Raw genomic sequence first — 12326 nt, forward strand, 5'->3', positions numbered from 1 at the left:
TGCTGTCCTCACAGAAAGCTGAAACCCATACCCAAGGAGCGACTTCAGGCCCAAGACCAGAGGTAAGACCAACTTTTCTGCTCCAAGTGACCTACCTGGTGGACTCAGGACACACGCCCACAGGAACATCTGAAAGCCAGTAAATAGCAACGACTACAAGATTTTCAACCAAAAGTCATCAAAAAAGATAAGGAGGTCACTTCATATTCATCAAAGGAAAATCCACCAAGATGAACTCTCAATCCTAAATATCTATGCTCCAAATACAAGGGCACCTACATACATAAAAGAAACCTTACTAAAGCTCAAAACACACATTGCACCTCACACAATAATAATAGGTGATTTCAACATCCCACTCTCATCAGTGGACAGACCATGGAAACAGAAATTGAAAAGAGACATGGACAGACTAACAGAAGTCATGAACCAAATGAACTTATCAGATATTTATAGAACATTGTATCCTAAAACAAAAGGATATGCCATGTTCTCAAGACCTCATGGTACTTTCTCCAAAATGGACAATATAATCAGTCACAAAACAGGCCTCAACAGAAACAGGAAGATAGAAACAATCCCATGCGTCCTATCAGACCACCACAGGCTAAATCTGATCTTCAAAAACAATACGTAAAAAAATGCCCACATCTACAACAAGTTGAACAATCCTCTACTCAGTGATAACCTGGTCAAGGAAGAAATAAAGAAAGAAATTAAAGACGTCTTAGAATTTAATGAAAATGAAGGTACAACATATCCAAACTTATGGGACACAATGAAAGCTGTCCTAAGAGGAAAACACATAGTTCTGAGTGCCTGCAGAAAGAAACAGGAGAGAGCATAAATCAGCAGCTTGACAGCACACCTAAAAGCTCAGAACAAAAAGAAGGGAATACAGCCAGGTGGAGTAGAAGGAAGGAAATAATCAAACTCAGAGCTGAAATCAACCAAGTAGAAACAAAAAGAACTATACAAAGAATCAACAGAACCAAAAACTGATTCTTTGAGAAAATCAACAAGATAGATAAACGCTTAGTCATACTAACTAGAGGACACAGAGAGTGTGTCCAAATTAACAAAATCAGAAATGATGAGGGAGTCAGAACAAAAGAATCAGGGGGAATTCAAAAAATCATCAAATCCTACTACAAAAGCCTATATTCAACAGAACTTGAAAATCTGCAGGAAATGGACAATGTCCTAGACAGATACCTGGTAACAAATTAAATCGGGAACAGATAAACCATTTAAACAACCCCATAACTCCTAGCAAAATAGAAGCAGTCATTAAAGGTCTCCCAACCAAAAAGAGCCCAGGTCCAGACGGGTTTAGTGCAGAATTCTATCAGACCTTCATAGAAGACCTCATACCAATACTATCCAAACTATTCCACAAAATTGAAACAGATGGAGCACTACCGAATTCCTTCTATGAAGCCACAATTACTCTTATACCTAAACCACACAAAGACCCAACAAAGAAAGAGAACTTCAGACCAATTTCCCTCATGAATATCGATGCAAAAATACTCAATATAATTCTGGCAAACCGAATCCAAGAGCACATCAAAACAATCATCTACCATGATCAAGTTGGCTTCATCCCAGGTATGCAGGGATGGTTTAATATACAGAAAACCATCAACGTGATCCAATATATAAACAAACTGAAAGAACAAAACCACATGATCATTTCATTAGATGCTGAGAAAGCATTTGACAAAATTCAACACCCCTTCATGATAAAAGTCCTGGAAAGAATAGGAATTCAAGGCCCATACCTAAAAATAGTAAAATCCATAGACAGCAAACCAGTAGATAACATTAAACTAAATGGAGAGAAACTTGAAGCAATTCCACTAAAATCAGGGACTAGACAAAGCTGCCCACTCTCTCCCTACTTATTCAATATAGTTCTTGAAGTCCTAGCCAGAGCAATCAGACAAAGAAAAGATAAATATCATGCAGATTTTAAAGGAGAAAGTCAAAATATCACTATTTGCAGATGATATGATTGTATATTTAAGTGATCCCAAACATTCCACCAGAGAACTACTAAACCTGATAAACACCTTCAGCAAAGTGGCTGGGTATAAAATTAACTCAAATAAATCAGTAGCCTTCCTCTACACAAAAGAGAACAAGTCGAGAAAGAAATTAGGAAACGACACCCTTCATAATAGTCACAAATAATATAAAATACCTCAGTGTGACTTTAAACAAGCAAATAAAAGATCTGTATGGTAACAACTTCAAGCCTCTGAAAAAAGAAATTGAAGAAGACCTCAGAAGATGAAAAGATCTCCCATGCTCATGGATTAGAAGGATTAATATAGTAAAAATGGCATTTTACCAAAAGCAATCTACAGATTCAATGCAATCCCCATCAAAATACCAATCCAATTCTTCAAAGAGTTAGACAGAACAATTTGCAAATTCATCTGGAATAACAAGAAACCCAGGATAGCGAAAACTATCCTCAACAATAAAAGGGGAATCACTATCCCTGAACTCAAGCAGTATTACAGAGCAATAGTGATAAAAACTGCATGGTATTGGTACAGAGACAGACAGATAGACCAGTGGAATAGAATTGAAGACCCAGAAATGAACCCACACACCTATGGTCACTTGATTTTTGACAAAGGAGCAAAAACCATCCAATGGAAAAAAGATAGCATTTTCAGCAAATGGTGCTGGTTTAAATTGAGGTCAGCATGCAGAAGAATGCAGATCTACCCATTCTTATCACCCTGTACAAAGTTTAAGTCCAATTGGATCAAGGACTTCCACATCAAACCAGATACACTAAAAGTAATAGAAGAAAAAGTGGAGAAGAATCTCAAACACATGGATGGGCACTGGAGAAAATTTCCTGAATAAACACCAATGGCTTATGCTCTAAGATCAAGAATCGACAAATAGGATCTCATAAAACTACAAAGCTTCTGTAAGGCAAAGACACTGTTGTTAGGACAAAACGGCAACCAACAGACTGGGAAAAGATCTTTACTAATCCTACAACTGATACAAGGCTTATATCCAAAATATACCAAGAACTCATGAAGTTAGACTGCAGGGAAACAAATAACCTTATTAAAAAATGGAGTTCTAAGCGCAACAAAGAATTCACAGCTGAGGAATGTTGAATGGCTGAGAAGCACCTAAAGAAATGTTCAACATCTTTAGTCATAAGGGAAATGCAAATCAAAAGAACCCTGAGCTTTCACCTCACACCAATGAGAATGGCTAAGGTCAAAAACTCAGGTGACAGCAAATGCTGGTGAGGATGTGGAGACAGAGGAACACTCCTCCATTGTTGGTGGGATTGCAGACTGGTAAAACCATTCTGGAAATCAGTCTGGAGGTTCCTCAGAAAATTGGACATTGAACTACCTGAGGACCCAACTATACCTCTCTTGGGCATATACCGAAAAGATGCTCCAAAATATAAAAAAGACACGTGCTCTACTATGTTCATAGCAGCCTTATTTATAATAGCCAGAAGCTGGGAAGAACCCAGATGCCCTTCAACAGAGGAATGGATACAGAAAATGTGGTATATCTTCACAATAAATTACTATTCAGCTATGAAAATCAATGACTTTATGAAATTCATTGGCAAATGGTTGGAACTGGAAAATGTCATCCTGAGTGAGGTAACACAATCACTGAAAAACACACATGGTATGCACTCTTTGATAAGTGGATATTAGACCAAATGCTCAAATTACCCTAGATGCACAGAACACATGAAACTCAAGAAGGATGACCAAAATGCAAATGTTTCTCTCCTTTAAAAGGGGAAAAAGAGTACCCTTGGGAGGGAATAAGGAGTCAAAGTTTAGAACAGAGGATGAAGCAACACCCATTCAGAGCCTGCCCCACATGTGGCCCATACATATACAGCCACTAAATTAGATAAGATGGATGAAGCAAAGAAGTGCATACCTACAGGAACCGGATGTAGGTCTCTCCTGAGAGACACAGCCAGATTATGGCAATACAGAGGTGAATGCCAGCAGCAAACCACTGAACTGAGAACAGAACCCCCGTTGAAGGAATCAGAGAAAGGACTGGAAGAGCTTGAAGGGGTTCAAGAACCCATATGAACAACAATGCCAAGCAACCAGAGCTTCCAGGGACTAAGCCACTACCCAAAGACTATACATGGACTGACCCCGGGCACCAACTGCATAGGTAGCAATGAATAGCCTTGTAAGGGCACAAGTGGAAGGGGAAGCCCTTGGTCCTGCCAAGACTGAATTCCCCATGAACAGGATTGTTGGGGGAGGGTGGCAATGGGGGGAGGATGGGGAGGGGAACACCCATATAAAGGGGAGGGGGGGCTAGGGGGATGTTTGCTTGGAAACTGGGAAAGGTAATAACAATTGAAAGGTAAATAAGAAAGCCTAGAATATGAAGGTAAAATATTGTTTGACTCATAGTCTCTTTGGTGCTAGTATAGAGCTGAGTATCCTAAGTCAACATGATGTTATAGATTTTCTTTAGATTTTCCAGGAAAACATCACACTCTGCTTAGTGAAGGAAATGGCGAAAATAATACAAGCAATTTTTATTTTGTCTTTATACTTTTATTCATATATTTAAGGGAATATTTTTCAGTTTAATTTTCATTTGAAAAACCTGATTTGAGATTATACTATTAAAGACCCTTGTTCACAATGTTCATAGCAGTCTTCTTTGTCATAGCCCAGATCTGGAAACAACCTAAATGTCCTTCAACTGAAGAAGGGATAAAGAAAACATGGTACATATATCAACACAACGAATACTATTTAGCTATTAAAAACAAAGACATCATGAAATTTGAAGGCAAATGAATGGATCTTGAGAATATATAATCCTAAGTAAGTTAACATAGGTACAAAAGGACATGCATGGTATATACTCACTTATAAATGGATATTAGACATAAAATACAGGATGTCCCTGCTACATTCTACAGTCCCAAAGAAGCTAAACAAGAAGAGGATGCTTTACTTTCCTTCAGAAGGGGAATAAATTAGTCATCAGTAGATGGAGGGGGGGGGAACTGTTGGGAGAGAGGATGGAGAGGGGAATGGTGTGGTCTCAGGATCAGGGGTGGGGAAGGACAGAAGAGATGGCCAGATGGCCATGAGAAGGAATGCAAACCTGCAATTGACTGGGCTGGGAAGGTAGGGGCATCTCCAGAAAGAGACAGAGACCTGGGATAATGGAGGCACCCAAGAATCAATGGGGGTGGTGTCCTTAGCTGTGACTCACACCAATTGGGATAAGGAACCTGAAGAGGCCACCTCCTATACCCAGGCAGGGATCCTAGTGGAGCAATAGGGACAGCTACCCACCCACAAAACTTTCCACCCAAAATTTATCCTGTCTATAAGAAATGCAGGGATGGGGATGGAGCAGAGACTGAGGGCATGGCCTAGCAATAACTGGTCCAATTTCAGAGCCATCCCATGGGCAAGGATCAGTCTCCGACACTGTAAATATTATTCTGTTATGCTTGCAACAGAAGTCTAACATAGCTGTCCTCTGAGAGGCTCTACCCAGCAGCTGACTCAGACAGATACAGACACCCACAGCCAAATAGCTGATGAAGCTTGCGGACTCTATGGAAGAATAGAGGAAGGATTGTAAGCCCCAGAGGGGATAGGAACTCCCAGAAAGTCCAACAGAGTCAACCAACCTGGACCCTTGCGTCTCTCAGAGACTGAACTGCCAACCAAAGAACATATGTGGGCTGCACCTAGGCCCTCTGCACATATGTGGCAGATGTGCAGCTTAGTCTTCATGTGAGTCCCGAACAACTGGAGCAGAGTTTCCCAAAGGCTGTTGCCTGTATATAGGTTATGTTCATTTAGCTGGCCTGCCTTGTCTGGCCTCAGTGGGAGAGAAAACTGCCTAGCCTCCCAAATACTTGATGTGTCAGGGTAGGGGGATACCTAGGGGACTGCACCCACTCAGAGGAGAAGGGGAGGGGGAAGGATTGTTGGAGTGGTAATCAGGATGTAAAGTGAATAAGTAAAAAAAAGTCTTAAAACAGTTACAAGATTTTCTGGCATTTTATTTAAACTTGGACATCATATATACATATTTACATAAATATATGTGTTTATAAATTGAGAAATATATTGCTACTTTTAGTATTTTGTAAGAAAATTTCCTTACACAACAATGTGATCTTTATATATTATGTGCATTTTAATACGTATTTGTATTACTAGACCTGATATATGTGCAAATTGTTACATCAAATATTACGTCCTCAGTATCCAGAGAACCTGCTCATAGGTGGCAAATGTGTTTTATCAAATTAAATTAATCAATTAAAATGGTAACGATTTAATGTTGGTTACCAACGATATAATGTTGCTTCAGACACATTTTAGACAGATTTATCACCTTAAATATTAGATATTGTAGCCACTACTCATTAAAATATGAGTTATTAGACTTTGAATTTTGTTTTTCCACTTTATAGATGTTTACTAGTGAGAAACTAGAAAGTTGAACTAGGTTTCATTGGATTTTCTGTTTAAAATGTCTAAACAGAAAAATAAAAACAATTCGTGCATGTATTTTAATTTTTATTTATTTAAATTATCTTGCTATTTTAGAATAGTTTGTAATTAATTGGAAAGTTATAAAGAAAGCATACAGGAGTCTCAATACACATAATCTTGACTATTTGAATTCCGCAGGTTTTGAATATTCAAATATCACTGTTTGACTTCATTACTACAACTTTTTTTTCCTTTTTTTTTCTTTATTAACTTGAGTATTTCCTATTTACATTTCGAATATTATTCCCTTTCCCTGTTTCCGGGCCAACCTCCCCCTCCCCTTCTATATGGGTGTTCCCCACCCCATCCTCCCCCCATTACCATCCTCCCCCCAACAATCATGTTCACTGGGGGTTCAGTCTTAGCAGAACCAAGGGCTTCCCCTTCCACTAGTAGCCTTACTAGGTTGTTCATTGCTACCTATGAGGTTGGAGCCAAGGGTCAGTCCATGTATAGTCTTTGGGTAGTGGTTTAGTCCCTGGAAGCTCTGGTTGCTTGGCATTGTTGTACATATGGGGTCTCAAGCCCCTTCAAGCTCTTCCAGTTCTTTCTCTGATTCCTTCAACGGGGGTCCTGTTCTCAGTTTAGTGGTTTCCTGCTGGCATTCACCTCTGTATTTGCTGTATTCTGGCTGTGTCTCTCAGGAGCGATCTACATCCGGCTCCTGTCGGCCTGCACTTCTTTGCTTCATCCATCTTGTCTAATTGGATGGCTGTATATGTATGGGCCATGTGTGGGGCAGGCTCTGAATGGGTGTTCCTTCTGCTCTTGTTTTAATCTTTGCCTCGCTATTCCCTGCAAAGGGTATTCTTGTTCCCCTTTTAAAGAAGGAATGAAGCATTTGCAATTTGATAATCCGTCTTGAGTTTCATGTGTTCTGTGCATCTAGGGTAATTCAAGCATTTGGGCTAATAGCCACTTATCAAAGAGTGCATACCCTGTGTGTTTTTCTGTGATTGTGTTACCTCACTCAGGATGATATTTTCCAGTTCCCTCCATTTGCCTATGAATTTCATAAAGTCATTGATTTTGATAGCTGAGTAATATTCCATTGTGTAGATGTACCACATTTTCTGTATCCATTCCTCTGTTGAAGGGCATCTGGGTTCTTTCCAGCTTCTGGCTATTATAAATAAGGCCTCTATGAACATAGTGGAGTACGTGTCATTTTTATATGTTGGAGCATCTTTTCGGTATATGCCCAAGAGAGGTATAGTTGGGTCTAGAGGTATAGTGCGAACATGTATTTGGGAACACAGGTGTCATGCAGTGAGGCAACAGAACGTTCTAGAATTGGAGTAACAGGCAGTATTGAACTGCCTGATATGACCCTTGGAAACTGACCTCAGATGCTCTTCAAGAGTAGTATGCACTCTTACTTGCTGAACCATCTATCCAGCCCTAAGATCATCTTTTTAGTTATATCGTTTAATAATAGTCATAACTGTTTAAATAATTAATTACTTATGTTAACTTTGCTTTTCTGGTTGTGTTTTAAACTGGAGATTCGTACTCTTTGTAATTTGTTTACTGTACATCTGCTTCCTCTCCTAAAGTCACTAAGGCTGGAGAACCTTATTTCCTTCTTAGGTGTTTACACAGCGACAGTGCATTCTCAGCTGCACTTAATTGGGTCTGTGGGACACTGTCCCTATCACATAAAAGTTTCTCTATCCCACATCCCTCTTTCTAACTTTAAATTGCTTTGGGATTTGGGGAACAATTATAATAGATATAGCGTGACAAATATTTATTCTGCTACATCTATGGAATCTGGCATATTTGTTGAATCTTCAGAATACTGAAGCTAATTCTATAAAAATGTAACTGGTTCTTGTAAGGGGTGAAAATTTATCATTCTAAGGGTGAGTCAATTAAGTCCATTAAAGCCTTTCTGTAATGAAAGGCATTCATTATTATGCATTAATAATACAAATGGCCACAAGTTATGTAGCAAATACTTCTGTGAATTACTACCTTATATTGTAATTTTTATAACTGTTACTCTTTAAAGAAACTTCCACATATCTTTTGTTATAATATGTAATGTAATATGCGGAGAAGGGTAAGGTATTTATATGCCATATCTAAAATCCAAAACAGATTATAAAGTGAGATTCTTACTCTAAGGCTGTAATTCTAATCTGAGTATTTTTCTTGATGCTAAATCTATTTCATTTGTACTTCAGTGATTGTTGGGTGCCCCCGTTACCACGAGTGCTGACACTAGTGGGTATCTAGTTAAGACTGTTGTTTGTTATGACTGACTAAAAGATGCTGAAAGATAATTAAAATCTGTAACTAGCCAACAATTTAGGTACATTAAGTTACCCTGAACTCGACTCTAAATTCTGCAGGGAGAAATGGCTCAGAAAATAAGAGTTGATGCATTCAGTTAAAAGCCTGAGCTGTGTCTAGTCACTGTGTTTGAGGAAAGGTGTGAGCAAGGCATACAAACTGATTCCTCCTGTTACTTATTTCCTATCCAGAAGTAAATCCACTTAGAGTGTCAGGAGCAGAAGAAAACCAAAGACAGCGAGACAAGGCTTGGTTCTGGGTGGTTTTGAGTAGGTGATGGGATTTCAGCCAAGGAGAAAGAGACTGAAATCTGTGACAGGAGAAGCCATTTAGGTCATCTAAGATGCATCATCATGACATTTGTCTGGATGAGGAAGATGGTCTCCAAATGCCTGGATTCCACTATGATAGGAATCAGCATGGCCACATGTCCTGCTGAGTCAATGTGCCTCCTTCCCTTTCATGTCTCTGGATGGATCCATCTGCTAATGTCTCTGATCAAGTGAATGTCTCTTGAGCAATTTCTGAAATTCACTTTCAGGGAAATTTGATTTATCATGTATATTAGATAAGTGTTAATTCATTGCCCCAGGACTGTGGACAGTGTTGAATCAATACAGTTCATTCACCATCAATACTAATTTCCCTATGGTTCTTGCTGGGTACCCTCTGTTGTGGACAATAGGATGTCTACAGATATGTTTACCATGTCAGGGGACGCTTTTAATGGTCCCCATTTACTACTTTCCTAGATGTGCTAACCCTCACACCCTCACAGAGACGGCCTTGAGAAAAATGGATCTGCAGCCAATCTGCCTTTTCCTAACTCAGGCTCAGCTTGCCATATTACTTTTGCCCATCTTCGTTTCCTTGCCAAACCTATCTGATTCTTTCCATATTTCTAGCTCTAGAATGTCCAGAGCACTCCTATGAGTCTCCTTTGATGATTATTTCTTTTTTTTTCTTTTTTCAGAGCTGGGGACCGAACTCAGGGTCATGAGCTTTCTAGGTAAGCGCTCTACCACTAAGCTAAATCCCCAACCCCTTGATGATTATTTCTAATAAACATCAATCTTCTCGGAAATGTATAATTTTAATCTAAAATACAGTATGTAAGCCTTTTTATATATCGCTCTATATACCTTTTCTGTATTCTAAATTCCATCGCCAACCTCATAATGTCAATACCTTACATTATTTTTTATTGACCCTTATTGTTTTTGGAATGAGATTGACTTCAAGGTAAGCTATTAGCAACATTCGAAAATGTTATGGTAGTTTGGTACAAAACGACTATGCATTTGAAAAAGAGTCTTTAAATTTCTCTACTATTTATCATTATGTTAATATGGAGTTTCTATAAAATGCAAAAAAATTAATATTCTGGAATCTCTCAAGGTTTCTATGCCAGCCTTTATAATGTGGCAAGATGGAACATATTTGAATCAGAAGAAAACCAGAAGCATCAAATGAAACAACTCTGTGTTTATGTCTTTCATTAATACTATCTTTAAGTTGTTTTAAACAAGTAAATTGCCAAATGAACTCTCATGCTTTGCCAAGATTCACCATCACATTTGGATCTGGTCTATGTAATGGTTTTGTCATAGGAACAATCATACAAGATGCTTAGTGTGGGCTAAAGTATGAAGGTAACAGCTATGCATTTGATTTGGTGTTCATTTCAGCTTATAACACTTATTTTTGTAAGTAAATTTGATAATATGTAATTCAAAGGACTAATAGTGTATTCAACTAATAGTGTATGCATAAAAGGAAATATTATTTGAAAAATAAAATTTACTATAAAATTTTGACTATTATCAACCACTGACTCAGAATTACAGTCTTCTTCTTAAAGTAGACTTTTGCTTTGTCTTCTTCATTACTAGCTTGCTAGGGCAGATGGAATGAACAAGTCAAGTGTACAGTGAGTCATTAGGCAGGGGTTTGGAAACATCAGTTTAGGAATGTATTCTCAATAATAGAAAGAATTGCTTTTGAATGTGCCTCTTAAATGGGTAGATGTTGGCAATGATCATGCCTAATAAAAACATTCTCAATTTCACTATGTTCAATACCATACATTATTGGGGGTATCAATGTCTGAGATTAAGAAATGAACCCTTTCTAATACATGAAAAATAATTCTTCAGGTACTTTGCACTACTTGTTTTGGGGGCAGTGAATATGTTCTATGGTAGATTTTCCAATGATGGCTGACCATGGATGACATGGATAAAAATAACCAGACATTTGTTTCTGAATTCCTTCTTTTGGGCCTTTCTGGATACCCAAAGACTGAGATAATTTATTTTGTTATCATTCTTGTTATGTATCTAGTGATTCTAACTGGCAATGGTGTTCTGATCATAGCAAGCATCTTTGATCCCCATCTTCACACGCCCATGTACTTCTTCCTGGGCAACCTCTCCTTCCTGGATATCTGCTACACAACATCTTCTGTTCCTTCAACATTGGTGAGCCAAATTTCCAAGAAAAGAAACGTTTCTTTCTCTGGTTGTGCAGTGCAGATGTTCGTTGCTTTTGCAATGGGCTCAACAGAATGTTTGCTTCTTGGCATGATGGCTTTTGATCGCTACGTGGCCATCTGCAACCCTCTGAGATACTCCATCATCATGAGCAAAGAGGTGTATGTATCCATGGCATCTGCATCATGGTTCTCTGGTGGAATCAACTCAGTTGTGCAAACATCCCTTGTCATGAGGTTGCCTTTCTGTGGGAATAATGTTATTAATGATTTTACTTGTGAGGTCTTAGCTGTCCTCAAGCTAGCATGCGCTGATATATCTCTCAATATTGTTACCATAGCGATATCAAATATGGCCTTTCTGGTCCTTCCACTACTACTCATCTTTTTCTCCTATGTGTTCATCCTCTATACTATCTTGAGAATGAACTCAGCCACCGGGAGACGCAAGGCATTCTCCACCTGCTCTGCCCACCTGACTGTGGTGGGCATATTTTATGGAACTCTCTTCATTATGTATATGAAACCCAAGTCCCAAGATCTGACTGGGGAAGACAAATTCGGAATTTCAGATAAGGTCATTTCTTTATTTTATGGACTTGTTACACCGATGCTGAATCCAATCATCTATAGTTTGAGGAATAAGGATGTTAAAGCTGCCATAAAATACATACTGAAACAGAAGTATATTCCATAAAGATAACAGCAAACACAGGTTTTTGTGTTGTAAGCATGAGATTGACTTACCTGCAAATCTGTAACAATGGTTTAATTCAATATTTATTCACTTTGAAAAAAATCTTGGCTACTTAGTTACCTTCCAGAGATGGAAAGTAAGTGCCTAGTGTTGAAGACACCATGTACTTCAGAAACAGGGATCAAAGACTCTTGAGGGGGACCTTAAAGCCTGCTCCCTGAGGTCTAGCTTTCATGGTACCAGAAAGCTGCAAGGTGTGTAAAGA

General features: G+C 38.6%; 1 protein-coding gene across 1 annotated transcript; it reads left to right on the forward strand.

The window, feature by feature from the left end:
* The first annotated feature begins 11107 nt into the window (after positions 1 to 11107).
* Or13c3e (olfactory receptor family 13 subfamily C member 3E) lies at positions 11108 to 12061 on the forward strand. The gene is given in 1 exon segment (NM_001000855.1): positions 11108 to 12061. A coding segment is annotated over 1 exon segment (954 nt).
* The last annotated feature ends 265 nt before the right edge of the window (positions 12062 to 12326 follow it).

The sequence above is a fragment of the Rattus norvegicus genome, chromosome 5, assembly GCF_021556685.1.
Source record: "Rattus norvegicus strain SHRSP/BbbUtx chromosome 5, alternate assembly SHRSP_T2T, whole genome shotgun sequence".
Lineage (NCBI taxonomy): Eukaryota > Metazoa > Chordata > Mammalia > Rodentia > Muridae > Rattus > Rattus norvegicus.